The 20,531-nt window shown below is 40.1% G+C and overlaps 2 protein-coding genes across 3 annotated transcripts in view; one reads left to right on the top strand and one right to left on the bottom strand.

Moving 5' to 3' along the window:
* The first annotated feature begins 263 nt into the window (after positions 1 to 263).
* LOC142028416 (retinoblastoma-associated protein-like) overlaps positions 264 to 20,531 on the top strand; it is a 51,029-nt gene continuing 30,761 nt past the window's right edge. The window contains exons 1-6 of one of the 2 annotated variants that reach the window (XM_075022283.1): positions 264 to 728; positions 1,362 to 1,478; positions 2,175 to 2,231; positions 2,315 to 2,346; positions 2,424 to 2,500; positions 2,714 to 2,916. In XM_075022283.1, coding sequence (XP_074878384.1) covers positions 648 to 728; positions 1,362 to 1,478; positions 2,175 to 2,231; positions 2,315 to 2,346; positions 2,424 to 2,500; positions 2,714 to 2,916 — 567 coding nt within the window. In that variant the 5' untranslated portion in view covers positions 264 to 647. The remainder of the gene's footprint in view (positions 729 to 1,361; positions 1,479 to 2,174; positions 2,232 to 2,314; positions 2,347 to 2,423; positions 2,501 to 2,713; positions 2,917 to 20,531) is intronic. The other variant, XM_075022282.1, reaches the window with a different exon arrangement.
* LOC142028417 (lysophosphatidic acid receptor 6) lies at positions 17,639 to 20,477 on the bottom strand. Its single transcript, XM_075022288.1, has one exon. The coding sequence runs from the start codon at positions 19,899 to 19,901 to the stop codon at positions 18,879 to 18,881; it is 1,023 nt and encodes a 340-aa protein (XP_074878389.1). The 5' UTR covers positions 19,902 to 20,477; the 3' UTR covers positions 17,639 to 18,878.

Raw genomic sequence — 20,531 nt, forward strand, 5'->3', positions numbered from 1 at the left:
AGTTAAAGCAAGAATTTAAGTTTTAATGTGACTTTAGGGTTCAGATCCAGGGAGGGAGAAGACTCTGTGTTCTCATGCCATTGCCAATAGGAAAGTTGACAACTCTGCCTCTGAAAAATGTGGGGTTTTCAAAGCACCTATGTTAAAAAGGCTGTATTTTCTTGTGACTGCAGTATTTTAACACATCTTACTTATTACACTTGTGAACAGGTGACTTGAAACATAAAAGCTGTCGTCTTTCACCAGTCTTGTATTATTTTTGTACAAAAGCCAAACTGGTTTTTTGTTTGGGAGTTGATTGATTTAACTGACTCTTTTCACATACAAGGATTGCAATTCCACCCTTTTATTGCTTTTTAAAAGTGCTTGTTAGTGTTTATTACTTAATTTATGTTCTTTTGGTTGTTTACTTATGGATTGTAATCATTCTAATAATTAGATGATTAGATGAATTAGATTATTACAATTCATAATGGTTAACACAGTACAGCTGTTCTTCCCAGCAGGTTGTTTGGTAACTGAGTTAAGAACTAAAATAATATTTTTTTTTTCTTTTTTTGTTTGTAGAATTGCCGTTCAGTTTCCGGAAACTGTCAAACCAACCTTAATGTTTATTATGCATTTTATTGTATTTTTCCAGAGCTGCAATGAATAACATTCAGCAATTGATTATGATTTTAAACTCAGCAACTGATAAACCATCAGATACTCTCATCAGGTATTTCAATGTAAGTGGCTAGAAGGAAGATTTGTGAAAGATTCTTGGAATTATCACTCAAGTAAAATGTACACATTGAGATCTGACACACATGTTTTGGGAACTCCTTTATTAACTATTTCTGAAGAATTACATTTTAATTGGGATGGTTTAAATGTAATTAATCATTTTAGAAAGCACTTCTATCTAATTGATGTGTACTGGAACCTTATAAGTTCTTAAATCTTTTTGTTACTGCAGTAAATATTAAGGTTTATTTATGTATGTATCAGATGGAAAAAAGAAGGGGCTATAAAAGGAGGACAAAGAAGAGAAGGAGGATGTACTCACAGAGAATGTCTTGTGTCCACATTGAGCAGCTTAAGCATATTTCTAATTTTAAAGACATTAATGTCAGTGGTACTACTCACATATTGGGTTAGTTGCATGTGAAACATGATGTTGTAGTTACTAGAAATTGTTGAACATATACAATGATCCTATCTTTTTTGAAATACTCCACTTTTATTTGTGCTAATAAGCTGATTGAGAAATGTTACAAAGTGAAACAGGACTAATGTGATTAAATCATTAAAATGTTTTTGAAGTAAAATGTCCTTTCCTTGCTCTTCCTTCCCCTGCCCTCCTTCCTGTACTTTATTAGAATTGCACAGTGAACCCTAAGGATAGTATCCTGAAAAGAGTGGAAAGTCTTGGCCACATCTTCAAAATGAAATTTGCTGAAGCAGTTGGACAGGGATGTGCTGAAATTGGCTCACAGGTAACTAGCATTTTGGATGAGTATTACTCATTTGAACTCTGTTGGTACTAGCTAACATGAGACCTGACTTATTGACTGTCCTCCTTCGGCACAGATCAATAATGGTAAAAAGTAATAATATTCTTTTCGACTTGAGGAATAGGCATGTATTTTTTTCTAAAGCTCTGTAAAGATAGTATTCAACAAATTATTCTTAATATATAAGGAGCAATAGGAACTAGGTGGAAATATGATGGAAATACTTTCATGGAGAATGGGAAAATTGATGGGCAAAGTACATTTAATAAAACATATATTTGCATTCATTCATGTAACTTAGCCTAAAACGGCACCAGGTGACTCATTTCCTTATAAAATCAGTAGGCCAGCTGTGTTATACAAGGATTCTGGAAAGCAAATCCAACCAAGTTTGTACTCAGCAGTCTCCTTTCTGTCAGCACTGTATTTTATCCTGTTAGCTGTGAATCGACATAAATTCGATTAATCTGTTTTCATGTGGTTGGGGTAGGCACAAACCCGAGTAGCCTTTGAGGCGTCTCCAGTACTATTGGCAAATGGAGCTGGGGACAATGACTTCTTTATGGTAGCTCTTCCAGAAAAAAAGGAGATGTCCTGAATCATTAAAACATGAGAGTCTGCCTGTTGGAGTCTGTTAAAACTTCCTGCAATATTCTTGAATTTCTTCTTTTTTAACAGAGATATAAGCTTGGAGTACGTCTGTATTACAGAGTAATGGAGTCTATGCTGAAGTCGGTAAGTTTAGTACTGGTAGCTTAGTACAGGCATTGCATTTACAAATACTAAAAATATTCACAAGTTTGATTTATGTATTTCAGGAGGAAGAGCGCCTCTCAGTGCAGAATTTCAGGTATGTGCCCCTAACTTGTTATCAAAGTCCACTATTTTAGTGTCGGGACAAGTATTAATAACTTTCTTTTTCCTTAGCAAACTTCTGAATGATAACATCTTCCACACGTCTCTTCTGGCATGTGCTCTTGAGGTTGTCATGGCTACATATGGCAGTAAGTTGAATCTAAAGTGGTAAATAGCATTGTTATTTATTGATAATTATTGCCATTTGTTCTAATACATAAAATACAGTAAATAGCAAAAAAAAAAAAAAGCGCTCTCAGAAATTTCTGAACTAGCAATGATTCAATAAATAGAAAAAGGAAAAAATGTCAGAAGTGAAAGGATGTAGTACTCTTGATAATATTAGTCCATCTTCCCTGCAGGAAGTGCTTCACAAAGTGATGGTACCAGTGCTGAAACAGACTTGTCTTTCCCATGGATTCTCAATGTATTTGATTTAAAAGCTTTTGACTTCTACAAGGTGATTGAAAGCTTTATTAAAGCGGAGCCAAGCCTAACAAGGGAAATGATAAAGCATCTAGAACGCTGTGAGCATCGAATTATGGAGTCTCTTGCTTGGCAATCTGTAAGTAATGCTTTAAAGTAGTATTTGTCCTTGTATAACGTGCATATCTAGAAAAAGGAAGTCGCACCCAATGCTGTAGAATAAATTGTGGTCTTGTTGAGACTTATTTCTAACGAAATAGATTACAAGAGCAAAACAAGATTAGCTTTGGCATGTCTTCAGGTTTTGAAATAAAGGAATGTATCAGAAGAAGTCGACATAGCTCTGCTGATTTACGTGACTGTAAGCCAACATCATCTTACTAGTCTGACATGAATCATTAAGGGTAATACCCTTAAACGGTATTTTGGTGCCAAAGACGAGGCAGTAAATTCTATGCTTTCATTGGTAGGTTAATTTTTATCCAGTTGCTCTTCCCACTTGGCAATATGGCCTTCATTCTGTGCATCTGATATATTTGTTAATAGTACTTAAAATATTGATTTGCATTGTGTGTTGTGCTTCAGTTACTTTGGTATTTTTGGATGCCGTTAAAATAAAATGCTGGGAGGTTGGGTTGGTTTTTTTTAGGCTGGATCTCAGTAAATCAAACATTGTTTCTGTATATGGCGTGTTACTTATAAACCAAAAATATGCTATTAAAGCCACAAAACAGGGGACTATAAAGACTGGTAATTTTGACCAGAGACACACAAAGCAACCATTTAAGAACCCACCCCATACCTTACCGTTCTGGGAAGTTTAAAAAACGTGGTATGCCATAGCTAATGGGATAGTTTAATCGTGAAGCAAATTTTCTTTTCAGGGTAATCTGCATTTGGTTTGTGTATGACTTCAGAGTTAGCAATTTTCTAGTACGGGTGATGCTTTACCAGACTGTGGGGTTGTACTCCTGGGTTCAAGGAGCTTTGTTGTGCCTGACAGCGGGAGCCCCATCCACCTTCAGGTTTCTAGCTCAGGAGAAGCGTGCTGGTCTCAGGGTTGTATGGAAGCAGTTGCCATGCTCCAGGCTGAATCTTGTACCAGCCAGCCCTTGCCACTCGATTTTTCCTTGCTGATGAAGTCTGTGGACACGTGTGGCTCTCTGAACGTGCCCTGTGATGAAGGTGACCCTTCTTCTGCAGGAGCCAAGGCTTGTGTGTCCAGGTCCATGCTCATCACCACGACATTGTGTGTGCCCCAGGATTTCTGGTGCAGTGCTATAGCTGCTGTACCAGAGCATAAATTTTTCCCTCTGTAACACTTTTGCCTGTTTGGTGTCCTGGGGAATGCACGTGGCCTCTCCATTGCTGTATGAATTTCTTCACAGTTTTGCCATTCTTTGACTAAGACTGCCTGAAAGCACTTGAGGCTGAGAGCCTTTTCCCAGAGCCTACAGAACCAGGGAAGGTGAGGCAGCATTTCATGAGGCAGGCAGTATTTTAAGCTTGCAGGCGTATAAAAAGTGCTAATTTGAGAATTGTAACATTCAGAGGACAAAAGGCAGAGGTATGGATACCCAAGTTTCACTCTCTACGAGCAAAGAGTGGCTCCTGCTACCTTCTGCAAACCAGCTTGAAGTCAGCTTACTGATCAGCAACAAGCCATATCTACTTGTTTCTACCCAGTAATTCAAGCACTGCTTCTGATTTGGACTAGTGGTTTCAGACTGGAAAACCCAAAACATTGTGTTTTCAAAAATTACGGGTGTCGTTGCAGACTTTTGGGAAACAAATTACAATGTCAACGAGCAGCACAAGGTTATTTCAAGTTTTCCAAGTGCTCTGTTTGAATGTATTTTGGTGTATTGAATCTGTCTTCTTGAGTTTCCGGAGGTGTGTGTTTGGCACTGTTTTGGGGTGGCTTAAATAGCTGATTTGAGCATTAATAGAATAGTTCAATTGGAAGGGACCTACAAAGATCATCTAGTGCCAGTGAGATACGTGGAGCGGAGCACAGTGGAGGGGATAAAAAGAAATGTGCAGAACACGCATCCGAGGGCCCTTCTGCTGCATTGACCCGTGTTGTCGTGTCTGCCCTGGATCTCCCCAAGGACAGCGTGCAGTCTCCTTTTGCCAGAGGTTTGTCGTTACCGGGCACGGCGAGGTTCCCTCAAAAGCTGAGGTCCAGCTATGGACATTGGAACCGGGATACGGGCACCCTCTGATTCTGCACCAGCCTCCGTTGCCTCCTCCAGCTGCCCATCAGGGAAAAGCCGTGAGTTGTAAGCAGCAAACTGCACAGTGGCGGCTCAGCAGATGAGTAACGAAATATTTTCTAGGCTAAAATGTGTTGCTGAGTCTCTGGGTCGCTGCAGTGAAGGACCTGAGGTCCGTACGTTGTAAGGCTGCACGCAGAAACATAAAACCATGAGTCCTCTAGTGCGGAAAATCCACCCGTGCCCCACATCTAAATATTGGCTGGTTTAGTCTGAAAAGTGTTAATTTCTTAGCAACAGGAGAAAATGCTTCTGTGGCTGACTTGCAAGGCTGTTGGAAGTCGGGTGTCCCGCTAGCTTTGTTCAGCTAGTGAAGGAAGGAGTGCTTTACCATCTTCTTCTGCAGTTCGTTACCTGGATATCGGCTCCACATAATGATGCACAAGGTTTACAAAGCACCTGCTTAATTAGTAATTCCCTAAAGAAGGGGTAAGAGGTTAGAGAAGTGTAGTTCGTACCAGTAAATCTCTCTTAGCTCCAAACACTTGATAAAGGAGGAGAGAGAAGCCAGATGACTTCTGCTGAGTCATAAAGAATAACTCACCATAGGTGATTGCTTTGGGTTAATTTTAAACAAATTACCTGATAATCCAAAAAAGATGGGTTCTCAAGAAAGTTCAAGTTTCCTATTATGGTTAGAGAGAATGTATTTGTTTTGGAAAGTGTTAAAATGAAGAAAAGCATGGAATGAGTAAAGCTTACGCAAAAAAATTCTAGGTTGGTAAATGAGAATAGAAACATTTGAAAAATACTTACTTACAAATATTTGCATAATGCAACTCTGATTCCCCCAATTATTTGCCATGTATTTTTGTTTAGTTCTTACCTTCCCCCACAGGTAGTTCGTATCGTTACAAGGGTTGTCTGCTCTTTGGAAAGTCAGGTCTGTATTTATCCCGTCTTTGCCCATTCCCCTGACTGCTTTAGGAAGCAGGACTTCAGTATGAGATTTAAAGGGACTGAGCAATTGAATACAGAATAGCTTGAATTTGTTGTAGTTTTACTTGTCATAGAGCTTTTGTCAGGAAAAATGCCGTGCATAATTTCCCTGAAGAAAAAAAATCTTGACTGAATCTGACCTTTATCTGACTTTGGAAGCTGTATCGAATGATTGTGAAGGATTCTGTTTCTTACTGCTATCTGAAGATAATATATCACTCCTTTGCTAGTCATTGTGAATATGTTTATTGCTTTTGCATAGCTAGCTGATTTAGTCATCTGTACTTCAGGAAGGAGATTAAATTTTTCTAGGTCATCCTTTCTTTCAGCAAAAAAAGGGTAGCCGGACAAAATAAAGGGTGGAAAAATGCTGAAGGTTCTTCTCAATAATTCCTCATTTTGAAAGGGGGCAAGTGTCCCTACTGACAAAATAATGTGGAAAGTACTTCCTTTTCCTTAAATCTTTATTGAATGCTGAAGGGAAAAGCCCCATTTATCCACTCAGATATGATTTACCAGGGAGGTTATGAAGCTTCCAGATGCAGATTCGGTGGAGATCAGTTTAGAATATGTTAATAATGCTGCGTAATTTTTATTAGCAAAATAGAAATATACCGTACAATATTCTTTCTTTACCTTAGAATATTTGTGCTTCATCTCACTATAGTATTTTGGGCACTATTTTAATTTCATAACTTTAAATAAAGGGTCATAACTTTAAAGGGAACTGAAATTATTTTAGACTCAAAATAACGGTGCCTATAGCCTTTGCTTAATTTTTATCATACTTATATAAATATGATCTAAACCCTGGTATAGTTAAAATCTGTTTCCTGTGAAAAAGATAGCTTGTTACCTGCCAGCCTGGGAGTTTGTGCTCAGCATTTTCCATAATTCTGTCAAACTGATCTCTCTTGTGGCCAGCCAAAAAGGTAATTGTTTTGAATATCTCAGATGAAGGTTGTGTGAACAAATTCCAGAATCTCTGAAATTCCTTTAGAGAAATCCCTGTCAACTGCCATGTCACATATTTGACTAAAGTGTCACTGCTTGCTGCAGTGCATTAGGAAGAAAGAAGGAAGAGCAACTTTTCAGTGCAAGCAAATCAAATACAAAGTCTATCAATTTTCACAGTCGATTTTAAGAGTGAAATATCGATAATCTCTGAAATGCATTTGTTTCTGGGATCAGTGTGACTTAGGTTTGGGATTTTTTTTTTTTAATTTTTTTTTTTTGCTGTGTCATTCAGGAAAGTAAACGCCAATGGAGTATCCATCTTTGTTGCCTGTATCTGCAAAGCAATCCAGTTTTATTTCCCTGCCTCTCAGCTTGCACTCCGCTCGTAAGCTGTGAACGGGGAGGAACAAGCAACGTATTAGATTTCTTTCATACCGCTACTTGGAGAACGTGCTTCTTGCAAGCCTTTTCATACGTACAGTGGGTGGAGAGTGTGGCGCGTACACGTGTTCTATTATCATCACGTTTAGCATACTTAAAATAATTTGGGCAACGTTACAAAATACTTTTTCTGCCAGCCAGCCTTTGGTGGGCCAGAGATGTGATGTGTGAAGCCCTTCTGCCCTGTCAAGCTTCAGCTGCCCAGTACTGGGGTAGGGAAGGGGTCTTGTTCTTCTGCCCTGGAGCTGCAGACCAGCTGCAGCCGTGTCCAAAAATAAGGTAACGTGCCAGCCCAGTAAGGTGGGTTAGAGAAAGAAGCATGGCCACACTTTCCTGGTGAGCTCTACAGAGGGTAAAATGTTCTGTTCTTAACTTGTTAACTCATCCACAGCAGCCCTAGGAGTCCAGGGGGTATTCCTCGTAGGACTGCAGTTGTAAAACGTAATGTTCGTAGCTTTTGCTATTAACAGGGCTGAGAGGCAGCCGCGTTGCCTTCTACAGCCCCACGACAGCCCAGGACAGAATGGGAAGGCGTGCCGCGGCAGGCTGCAGGGAGTTCATTCGGGGTCTGATTCGGTCTGCTAGCTTCGACTGGGTTTTTTGGTGTTTGTTTATGTTTGAGGGACAAACGGATATTGAAGCAAAACAGTGCACTGCACTGCAGCTGTTGACGCTGTAGCTTTCGTTGGCTGCATTGCTCTTTAACGCCTGCTATCCTAATTGGTGTTTGTATTTTTCAAAGGAAGAAGGAACGTCAGCATTGATATGGGTTGTGATTTAGACTTGTAATGTGGTTTGGAGTTGTAATGACTGATGCGAGATAAAGGTGGCTTTACAAGGTTACTTCTCTTAATGGTTAAAATATCATCAGAATTAGGCAAGCGTGCTTTGCTTTATTTATAACTTCTTCCACGCGGCATTGCCTGAACTGTGCTCCATAATGCTTCTCCTTTATCAGCTCCTTCTTCTCTGTGGTTTCTATTGTCAATTAAACATTTGCAATGAAATCTACAGTACTGTTTTCTCACATATTGTTGATTTAGTATAACTCAATGTTTGTAATATTTGTCAGCTAACTATGTAGTTAATGTTTATACTCGGATACCTCGTCCCACACCAAAGACTTTTGTTGGTTTTAAATTATGCAGCTCATTGTGGCAGAAACTCCTTCCTGAGGAAAACCATGTATTCCCAGAGAATATATTTTATTGCATTAATATGACAAACTCGCTGAGCTGGAATAACAGCAGACCTACTTTGATTGTGCAATAAGGACAAAAATATTAAATAGGTATGTTTAAAATTTGCTTAAAAAGTGTTAACCAAATCCAGGTCGGGGTAAAGCTGTAAGAAGTTGCAGTTAAGCAAGTACTCCTTAGTACTTAGGTATGGTACAAGCTTAACTATGCAGCCTCCTGGTCTTTGATTATAGGAGGACACAGTTATTGTGGAGCTCACTGTACGTGAGTGCTTAGTGCCTGTTTCCTTGGATGAAGTGTACAGTTTGAAATTAGGTTTCTGTGCTCCTTGTAAGGAGGAACTGAGCATCTAGGAGTGGGAGTTCGTATAATTTCTTGTGGTATATATCCTTCTCAGGAGTGTTTTCTATTAGGTTTGTGCCTGAAGTCCTACACCTCTTGTGGAGGCAGGTGTCTACATGCAGTCTGAAGTCCTCTCTTTGATTTCGACGTCTTAAGTCATTCCTTTCAAAACTGGAAGAAGTAGGAATGGTTATACTGTCGACATTTTATACAACAGGTTACTGGATCAACTGTTTTATCGGTACAATACCCCTTGTACTGTAAAGGGCCGGCTACTGCCTGCAAAGGGACAATAGTTCAGGCTTGAGTATTGCCCCGCGGTCATCGGCGGTGTTTCATCAGTGTTCCCTGGCGTGTTTTGGCATTTGTCAGCGCTCCGCTGGACGATGCCCAGGCAAGATTTGGGACGTGAACGCAGTCCCTGAGCTGCATCAACTGCTGGTATGGGTTAGAAGTGGAGAAAGTTCAGCTGCGCGGATGCAAGCTGTGCTTTTGCCGCTTGCCCTCGAGGGCAAGTCCTCTTTAGGACGGGCTGTGGCTCGTTGTGTGACTAACAGACGTAGTCGTGGGTTCAACCACGAGGGACTTCAGCGCTGGAAAGTGAATCACGCGTTCCGTCGCTGTCTCCTCTGGGCTCCGGAGTCGTGCGTGTTTCTGCACAGCAGCCGGAAAAGTCTATGTCAGCCATGCTCCTTTCATGCCTGCTAAATTTTGCCTTGCCTTAGATATAGGAGCACCTAATTTGTGAATGAGGGGCAGCCTTAGGCGCAAAAAACCACTCGGCTTACCCAGAACGACAGCGTTTGCACGCACACTCGCTGGCAGGATACGAACCACGGGGGGGACCACACTGGTGTAAAGGCAGGAGCCTCAGGGATTGCAGGCATCACCCATCTCCTGCGATCTTCCGGATTTTAGGCATGGAAGTTGCTATGGACGATGATTTCTAATGTGGAATTTTCTAGGGTTTTTCTTACAGGAGAAAAAGCGTGCGAAGGGTCAGGAAGCTATGCCATTTTATGTGCTCACCATGCTCCTTTCAAAAAAGTTACATTAGGAGGGTGCAGCTTTAACCTTAAAGAAGGAACTGAGAACTGATTTGAGGTTTTCTGTCTGTACATACTAAATATATTTCTGCTTGCATCATGAGTGTGTTCCAGAAGTGTGTGTGATGAGAGAGAGGTCACTGCCACCACTGCTGCTTGGCGTGATATTGCTAAAGGATCATACTGGTTCTGCTGCATGTGCTTGCCTTTTTTTTTTTTTTTTTTTTGAGGTCATGAATTAGCTCTGACACTTCAGTTGTCACAGCTGTGGCTGGAAAGCCTTCTGTGATTTTGCCTTTTTCATACAAGGTGTATTCTTAGAAGTCTGTAAGATGGTTGCTTTTTGGGTATTTGTGAATATACCATAGAGTATCATACAAATACATACAGGTTTAGATGCTTTTTTTAGCCTGAGCATATATATACACACATTTTTAATAAATGCATAAATAAAGTATGTAGTTTCTCCCATGCCTTTCTGGTACTCCTGAAGAGTTTCCTTTTATAGAAATCATACTGTGCTTTTTGAGGCTTGAAACTTTTATCTGCCTTAAGAGCTGAAGGCAAATTGAAAAAACAGGAAGAATACCGAATAATAGTCGTCGCTGTCTGCACCATCACTTTGAAAATCTTCCCTGCCACTCCTGTTTATCGTGAGGATGACTCAAGCTGTTATTCATGCTTGGGTGTTACCATCTAAGCAAATCCTCTAGGCTACTGGAAGAGAAACCAGAACGCTTAAAGCCGAGGTCCTGTGTTTCCTGCTTTCGTCTGTGGTGGCAATGTATTCAGTTCTTGGTAGGCACTCACCAAGTGTACAAAACGCTCACTGGGTTTCTAAGATACTGGTTATGTTAGCACAGTATTAAGGGATTTGTCTGTTGCAGGTATACCAAGTCAGCTCAACCCTTAAGATGCTATTTTGGTTCAAGTACAAACATGACCCAAGGGATTACCTAAGACACAGCAGCTATGCAGAGTTTTCGTTCTGAGAAATTTGAGTGCCATTCTTGATTAAGGATTTAAGTTTTTCTCTACTTCATCTACTGCTTTAAAGTATAGAGTTTCTCTTATTAGGGGGGATATGAGTCCTACATTGTTAGACTTCTATAACTTGGGTATTTCGGCTCCCTCTATACTTGAGACAGAGCTGTACTTCTAGAAAGCAATTAATTCTATATATCTTAAACAGGTACTTTACAATGGGATTATTCGCTTTCTGGAGGCACCTCTCCACTGACTGTAGAGAGCATCTGTCTCAATGACAAACCTAAACTACACGTGTAACGTTTGCCTGCTAACGTTAGTAGAAGTGAGTCATATGGTTAATACTAGTTTTCGTCACTGCGTTCCCCCCTTCCTTTCAGCACTGAGGGTGCATTAGCAAGAGGTAGTTATTTAATTACGCCGAGTTTTGCTTTAGGTGGCTACTTGTGCTGACTTACCTCACCCATAGTCACCGTTGTGGATTCTGTTCGTGCAGAGGTTATGTACCGTTACCAGCGTGGCTGCAGCAGCAGGGGATGTGTCACGATCTCTCTGGCTATAAATTACAGCTGTAGTAGTGAGCTGGGGTTTATAGCCTGTGCTCAGGGGAACTTGCAGCTCTGGTGCTGCAGTATAAAGATATCTTGTCTGCGTTGACACTGGTCCCAAGTACAGAGTTAGCCACAGAAATAAGACTCGGTTAACATGATACGTGTTTTTTTTTTTTAGTCTTTTTTTCCTTAAGGTTACCCTGATTATTAGGAACATTTTAACAAAAAAAAGTGAAACAGTTTTCTGGGAATCCTTGCTTTTCAAGTTTTTTGGTTTTTTTATACTATCCGATGTTTTGGTGGTCATAGCACAGCTGGAGGACTTTCATTTTAGTCCTACTCTGTTTCTAGATAATTTGAACTTCAAGTTTTCATCTTGCAGCTCTGCATTATTTGCATTGCAAATACTTTGTAGGAATGTTTAAAGGTTGGCCATGAGGGAAAAAATATATTAGAATTCAGTAAGATATGCTTGCCGTTCTTTAATTTTGTAAAGTCTCGCTGAAGTGGGGCAAATTTGATGTGGCTGTCTCCTTAAATACAAAAGTAAATAATGCTTAGGTTAAATTCTGTGGCTGTATACCTGCTGCTTCTTCCTTGGATGGGATCATGCCCTCTAACTTTGTAGTTTTGTAAATCTTTTCAGTGAAACAAAACTGGTGAAATGGGTAGAATGAATTTTTGTTTTGGGTTTTGTTTTGGTCCTGCTTATTTTATGTGAGCCACAGTCCTGAATAACTGTCATAAGCTTTTATTGTTCTTTCTATCCTTATTGATGTGTTATTTGAGCCATTCCGTAGTTAACTTTTCTGTGGAAGATAGAATTAGCTTCTGTTAGGAAGCGAAGTAGGTGCCAGACAAACATTGTAATGTGGAGGGTTTTTCCAGCTATATGCTCAATTTTCAAGCGCTTAAGGGGATAACAGTATCTTGTCAAACTCAAACTGCCTGTTATATGTCATTGGAAGTGGGTTTTTGTCTCTTTGCTTGCTGCATTTTCTTTAAGTTGTTGCATGCAAAAATGCATGGGTTTTGTTTTGGTTTTTAATTTTTTTTTTGTAGGCCAAGTGAGTGCTTTTGTGCCTGCTTTTATACTGTGTAAGTGTTTAGTACTTCAGTTATATGTTTGTATCACTGAGTGTATGTTTTACAGGACCTTTCCAGTAATAAAAAGTCCTTGTCAGGGATGAGGATTCCCCTGTTTACAGCTGTTGAGTAGGCATAGTGTTCACCGTCCTCCAGAAAGGTAATCCCTCTGGATTTTGTCGAAGCTCTTCATCTGGGTTGGGTTTGCTTGTCAGAATGGGTCCGGCGCAGGCTGCTCAGCGCCTGCGGTACAGCTGGGTGCTGTGCCACTAACGTCTGGACCTGAACGCCTGGTGTTCTCCCGAACCCCTGAAAAGAGACGTCAGGCTTACCCAGTTAGGCTGTACCTAGTCTGAACTTGGCTTGGGTAAGTACCGGAGCTGTCATCACCCTGTCCTTCCCGTTTTGGGTGTCATCCTGCCCAGAACAGAGCCTGCGCTTGGCACGCTCTCTCTGTGCCTGCTGCACCTTCCAGCAGCTCAGAGGAACTCACAGATCTTACCTGGACAGAAATAGCTGCTGGTTTTTTGCACTTACCCACCCACAGGAGCATGTAAAACACAACGTGAGCATGCGGTATATATGGTAAAGTTTCTTTCACGCATAAAAATTGTTAAATAACTTAAGCAGACCAAGAGTTTTCAGATTTGGTTTCATTAACAAAAGATATTTTTGTTAGGGCTCAAAAGGCAGATATTTTGGTACTTGCTTCGCCGTCTGTATTCTCAGTTTTTTGCCATGTTTGCTATATACTTAACAAATTGCTTCATTAAGAAGTAGCTGCAGTGTTGTGGGTACTTTCTTCATTACTTCATAAAAGCATCAGAGTTTTATTATAGATGCTTCCAACTTTAGTCAAGTGTAGTTCTTGATGCTGTGATGAATGGTAAATTTTTTATAATCCAGTATCACTCCTTAGTGACTAGGAGTGTCTTCAGTTCTTATTACATCAATAGCTGCTTTTAGGAAGTGCTTACCAGGACAAACTTCCAAAAATTAGTAGATCTAATTTTGCATAATTTTACAGAAGGGTGATGACTTGCAACTCGTGTACAATTGACTTCCTTTCATAAAGCAGCAATTTTTGCAGAATTCATGTGAAAAGCAGAAGAGTTAACATAGCACAGTTGTTTTCATGTGAGATAATGTTATTCCCAAGATAATGGCATTAATTTTGGGTGCCTCCTGTTACTAGCATTGTTATTTAAGAGGTTTTTTTTCTTTAAGGCAGCAACTCACTGTTTAAAAAAGGTGGAGTTAAGGCAAATATTAAAGCTATGTGTGTGGAAAATTATTCTTTTATCTCTTCATAAAAAGACAGGAACTTCTTGTTAGAGGCCTGCCTTTGTTGTTGCTTGCAGTTTGATTCTCATGTTTAAAATGTAGAAAACTTACCCCTTCTTAGCGCAGGACAGCTTTTAGTTTTGTTACAACTAGGGTGGACAGACTGCTTGTTGAATAGAAAAAATAATTTAAAATATAAATTCTCAGTTCTGGAATTTTTAGTTTTCCAACAAAATGGTAGGTATTATAGAAGACCAGATGATGCGTACAGGCTTCTTTTTGCTTGTCTTAATTTTGTTGATAAATTCAGTTTTGTTACAGGAAAAACTGGGCTTGCTTTATAAGCAGTTGTATAACAGGAACTGGATGGGCGGGAGGCCATAAATGTGCAAGGCTTCAGTGTCAGAGCAGAATTGGAGGATTGGAACAAACTTCTCCATCTAACTTCTTGCAGAAGTATTAGATTGCGCACGCATGGCTTTCTGAATTTGCAGTCATCTTAAATGAACTCTATTGAGTACGTTCTGAAAACTTGCTAATTCAGTGGTATTTATACAATTTTTTCAGCACTCTGATAATTGGATAACAAATGCAGTCCAGGCATTTACAACTGGAAGATTTAGAATCATTCTGATTTACATTTTGCCTTAGCTTTTGAAATGTATCTTCTTTCATTTTGTCAGTAATGCTCAAATGCTGGTAACCCTGAGGTATAAATGATAATAGTCTAGCAAAAAAGGGAACTTCTCAGGATTTACAGGTCTGCCTAGGTGCAAGAACCTCATAATATTACATTTACTGCTGGAAAAGTATGAACAAATTGCTCTTCATTGATAAAACTCTTAGAAAATAACTTGGAAGAATAAATAGTGCTAGAGGATACTATGTCCAAGTGGAATTTTCAAAATTATCAGTCTCAAAGTGAACCTCGCTGAGTTCACTGTAATTTTAGCTGAGTTCTTTATGTAATTCTGAAAATCTCATCTTTGGCGATGATGCTGGTTGAAATTACAAACGAAAATCACTTTCTCATTTGCAAGAGATGACAGAAGACTGTATAATCAGGAGTGACATGGAAAGGCTGAATGGCAATCAAGTGCTCCTTGCCTCTTCCAAAAGAAACGAGGAGGCAGTAATGAAACTCATAGGTTTGAAACAAAAGGTTTGGTTCTTTTGGTTTGGTTCCCCCTCCGCACGCACACATACAATGTGAACTTTTTACGGCGGGATGCTGCGGTTGTTAAAAACTTTATATGAGTTCAAAGGGAGGCGGGACGGGCTCACAGAAGGAAAAACGTTGGCGTTGCTGAGGACACAAACACATCTGACCCAGAAGGTCCTGAGATACGCCTGGTGAGGTGGGACAGCACTTGGACGAGAGAAAGCCGTCGTGTGCCTCTCCTGCTGTTACCTTCTTCCCCAGGACCCAGCCTTGGCCACGCTGGGAGGCAGGACTGTCGATTAGCTGAAAATTTGGGGTCTGATCCGCTACAGCCATTCGTATCTTCTACCAGATCTTGTAAGCTCTTTTTCAATCTTTGCATTTCTCTGACTGAGGTTACTTACTGTAGAAATAAAAGTTTGGAGGTTGATTCCGGTTAAGGATTTCTTACCCACCTGAAGTATCATCTGTGGGGTTTTTTTAAGCACTTCTAGATGAAAACTATAAAGACGTATTTGACTTGGTATTTCTTTGAATGTCAAAGACATGTATACTGAGTGAAACAAATTTTGACTTGCGTTCTGTTCCTGAGAAAGCCAGAAATTAAAATTTCAAGCAGAATATAAAAAGTATAAAATGGGAAATATTTTGCTTCTAAAGTAGTGGTATGTTGAGGTATATCAGAGGTGTTGATAGCAAGTTTGTTTCTTTTTCCTTGTTTTTTGAAACTGCTGGTTAATTATCTAGTTATCAGTGGCTGCCTACCTTGGTGTAGATCAAAAAAATGCTCGGAAGCAACCAAATTTTCACTGCTTTTATTGTTATAAGTGTACAGTATCTGCACTCTGTAGATGAAGAAACCAGACTACAAAGAACAAATCTGTGAGTTTTGATCCTGAAACTGAACTCCTAACCCTCCCTCTATAAGCATATGAGTAAAAATAATGTACTTCTAGGAAGTGCTGGATGCAACACATTCAGGTGCTCAGGAGCTCTGACAATATAAACCTTTTTTTTATTTCAGATGCCTAGGCATGACTTAAGAGCATAACCCCTCATCTAGATTTAAATTTTGGCATAAGCTCTTACCAGAGCGACAGAAGAGTTGGTATAAAAGGCAGGAGCAGAGGGAGGGAGTGCAGGTATTCAGGAATGTGCCGGTGAAAACGTTGCTGCATCCACAGCTCTCCAGGATAATCTTGTTGCAGAACTGGAAAAGGTGGAGAAAACCTCATCCAGTCCTGAATAGCTGGTAGTGGGAGGTACAGGTTCACCCCACCCTCTTCTGAATCGGTCAGATCAGGAATTTCTCAAGTAATGGTCAGATTCTCTAAATTACAGATGTTGCTTTTTTGACTGTCGTCTTTTTTGGTTTTGTGGTTTTGTTTTGTTGGGAGTTTTTTCCCCTGTGAAAAGAGTGAAGTATGTTTAACAATAAAAAATATAAAGCTTTCTCAAACATTTTTGAGATACCAAGCTGTTAACTGGTCGGAAAGCTATTGTACTGTGTTGCACTACGCTGTCGCAAAAAGCAGAAGCAACTGCCCTGGAGAGTGAGTGCACGGCAGAAAGAGCTATTCTTCATGCTTCCCCAGGCTCTCTGAGCTAATACACACCAAGGAGAGTCTGGTTTAAAGGGGAGTACCCGTACGTGCGGCTTTATCTGCTTGTTCTGCTTTGAAGTCAGTGATTTCTTTTTTTTTTTTTTCTTTTTTTTTTTTTTCTTTTCCATAATCTCAGAAAGCAGCTTCTCTTTATCAGGGTGAGGCTGCGGGGTGCTCGCTGCTGTAACGCAGAGGTGTTGTTGAACAAGTTGTCACTCAACCTAGTAACAGCTTTGCCAAGTACTGGGAGAGCAGTAGCCCGGGCACGTAGCCCGGCGGTGACATTAAGGATTTTAGTCTCAAAGTCTTTGGAGGGAGTGTAATGTGAAACAGGCTCTTTAGAGAGAGATGCATTAGAGATGCATATCTGGCTTTTGAACTTTGAATGTCAGTGACTTTGGATTTGTCAGTGCCGTATGGAAAACATATAGAATTTCCACTCGTGCTGGGGGTTTCATGCATTTTTCTGAAGTCAGATATGAATCAGAAAGTTTAGGATTCCCAACTAAGATAACTGCCTATTTTCAGATATTATGCAGACATATCTACGCTATCTTTGTAGCATAAGCTCATACTATTTGAATTTTCCTTTCGTAAGTTGTGTGGATAAAGATTTAAAATGCTGTTAAATTTAAAATTCAATCAGCATTAGTTTCTAGCAGCAGTCTTTGAGTAACTCAGTCTTCCAGTAGTAGTAGGCAATGTACAGTTGATTTATAACAATTAAGCAAAAGCTTTGCAAAGGGAAGTGAACTCAATCAGATAACATATCGTACGCTCTGACAGCTCAATATGTGTTTTCTCTGAGATGCTTCCGTATACTGCCCTGAAGTAAAAATGCCTCAGTGCTGTATCTGTGTTGCAACTGACTGCCCTAAATCTAAAGTGCAAATTCATTTTAACTCGGTTCTTAGTCTTGACTCCATTGTTTTGGGGGAGGAAAAAACAACACTTACTACTTACTTTTACCTCTTAAATATTTGTTTATTTTACAGTGATATTAAATTAATTTTGAGGAAAATGTATGCAGTGTTCTAATAGCTGGGAAACATACATAGCAGGACGTTTTAAAGCACTTTTGTCTATATATTCCTGTTTGTAACAGTAATATACATATATTTCTCCTTTCACATGGCTTTGACTTTTCAAAGTGTCTCAATTAATTTTGCTAGCATGTACCCCCAAGTAATTTATTTTTATACTTTATAAAGTTTGCAAGAAAATAGCATTTGAAATTTTAAATGCCCATGTTAAAAATATTTCTAGGACACAAAAGATTGAGAGGAAGTTTCACTCTAAATTACTGTGTCTTGAATTTCTTTATGGGACGCCAAATAGTTTCCTAGAAGAAATATTTGGGTTCATCCACATGCTCATTTCTAGTTAGCAAAGGTCATGTTTTTCTAAGAAACTACTACTTTGAGATTGAATTACCTTATTTTGCTCAAAAGTCGTGTTGAGTTGAACTTCCCACGAAAGAGTTTTAATAAAGTGCTACTGTACCTAAAGCACTAACTTCAGTCATCAGAGGTTATTTTGTTATAATTACACAGGCATTTGAGACAGAGGTGAGAAGAAAAACCAGTTTGTCCGAGTTGTTTCCAGATGCCCTGAACTACCAGAAGATTTAATTGCTTTATGGGGGCCAGGCTCATGGAGAGAGCATGTATTTTATCAGATAAACCTGGGAGAAACAAAGTTCTCGTAGCCCGTTGATCGAAGCCTCCTATGAACGTAATGGTCCGTAAGAAGGAAGGTGCGGGGAGAAAGTCGGGAGGGAGGAGTAAGAGAGGGAGAAGAGGAAACTTCGGAGCAGGCGCTGTAGCTGGGGTGATAGGATCAATACGGTGCTGTTTAAACCAGGTAGTTTCACCCCCGTCCTCCATAACTTGGAAACCAATATCATTATTAAAAATGACCAATTGTTTTAACTTCAGGAAAAAACCACCTACTTTTTGTGTTTGACTCGACAGTCTTTGGACTTTGGTTGACCTAATCCAAAACCAAAAGTTCATTTCTAACATACGAGCTGTCAGAACAGACGTTTGACACAAATTCTTAAAATACTTCTTCTGTGTACTATTATGCTTAACACTTTTACAGTCTTATCATAAACTTTTCGGATGTGAAGGAAGCATAACATATACATATCAGAATATATTTCCGCAGCTGAAGAAATGTGCAGGCTTCTAATTCCAGTTTAGTCCCAGCAGTCTTTTAATACATTTTATATTGTAGAGTCACTATCAAATATTTTCATTTTTATGGTCTGAAGGCTGTGTTGAATGAAGTTCTCTGAAACTGGCCTTTCGGAGAATCTGATGTCCCGTGGTCTAGTGGACCGGTTCTTTTTTATCGAGTTTTGAATTGTATCCGATGTAAAGTAATAAACTATAGGGTCAAAACAGCAGTTTGAAACGGCGATGCACAGGGTGACGGGGTACATAGTCCTGACTGCAGTTACCACTGAACAATTAATCCAGGTCTGCGTTCTCATAAGGGAGTAAAGTATTAAGGTAATGTTATAAGGCACAAAGCAGAAGCAGAATATCACCAAATGGACAAAAATCATTTTGAGTACCTTTTTCTTGCTTAATTTATTCCGACTTAATGTAAGCGGTTTATTCAGAGTCCGTAAGACCATCGTAGAGCAGGTCACGTTCAAGATGAGCGGAATAAAAAACCCAACTATTTCAATGAATATAACAATCCGGGATAGGTAGGTTTTCCACGTGTCCTCCGAAAAGTTTTCAAAACACGTTCTCTGTTCAGTATTATTACGGCGGTTTGTAGACTGGAAAAAGCTTGCCGGCGTGCTGCCCGTTAACACGGTTATCCATACTGCAGCGCAGACAATTTTAGCGTTCCTTCTGGTTCGGAGAGTCTTGGATCGAAAGGGGTGTACTATGGCTAAAAAGCGATCTACGCTGATGCAAGTCAGGAACAAAATGCTCCCGTACATATTTGTGTAAAAGAGGGTGACAGAAATCTTGCAAAGAATGTCTCCAAATGGCCAGTTTCTCGCTACAAAGTAGTAAATCCTGAAGGGTAATGTAAACACAAAAAGCAGATCCGATATTGCTAAATTAAGCATGTAAGTCGTAGTCTCGTTTTGCACTTTTAGTGTACAAGTAAAAATGTAGATAGCAACACAGTTTGCTATGAGGCCGAGAACAAACACCATACTAAAGATACACCCATATAAAGTATATTTAAAGGAGTCCTCAGTGGAACAATTAGAACTTACCATTATAATGGTGTATTTAAAATTCCTGTGATTTGGAGGTTTCTCTGGTATTTTTATTGCAACTTTTTTTAAATTCCAGAATAGCTTGCAGATGTATTTGGTTAGCTGGTTGCACAGTACAGCTTCAGAGGAGAAACGCAGGCTCTGCGGCAGGGGAGCTCATCTCCAGCAGCAATCACCGGGACGTCGCTCTTCTCTTCCGAGCGCTATTTGTAATCACATAGCAGGTCTTTGAAAGTCAAAAACCCGTATCATTTGTGGCGGATGAGGTCATCCCAAAGCTTGCTTAGTTCCATTTCCCCCCCCTCGATTCGATGAAGCCGTCGTAGAACTTTCTGCCTTATTCTGGGCTGCAGATCACGACAGCGAAGCCTCGTCCATCCGAATTTGCCGGGAACGTAGGCTTTAAAAAAGGATTTCCCCAAAGCGTCGGCGCTCGCGTTTCTCCCTCGGCTTTCCTTCTGTAAAAGGAGCTTTCGCGGGGTGGGAAGCAAGCGGCTTGCGAAGGCAGAACCGAAATTCCAGAGCGTGTTTGTTCCTGCAGAGCACAGCCCTGGCGTCCCTCTCGCCAGCCCGGCTCCTTCTGGAGAGGAGGGAAAAGATCTCGGGGCAATTAGCAGCGTGACATCACCG

This window comes from Buteo buteo, unplaced genomic scaffold (genome assembly GCF_964188355.1).
Source record: "Buteo buteo unplaced genomic scaffold, bButBut1.hap1.1 HAP1_SCAFFOLD_351, whole genome shotgun sequence".
In the NCBI taxonomy this organism is placed as follows: domain Eukaryota; kingdom Metazoa; phylum Chordata; class Aves; order Accipitriformes; family Accipitridae; genus Buteo; species Buteo buteo.

Excerpts from the sequence above, each read along its gene's own strand:
- LOC142028417 (XM_075022288.1), bottom strand. The coding sequence starts at position 19,901 with ATGGTAAGTTCTAATTGTTCCACTGAGGACTCCTTTAAATATACTTTA.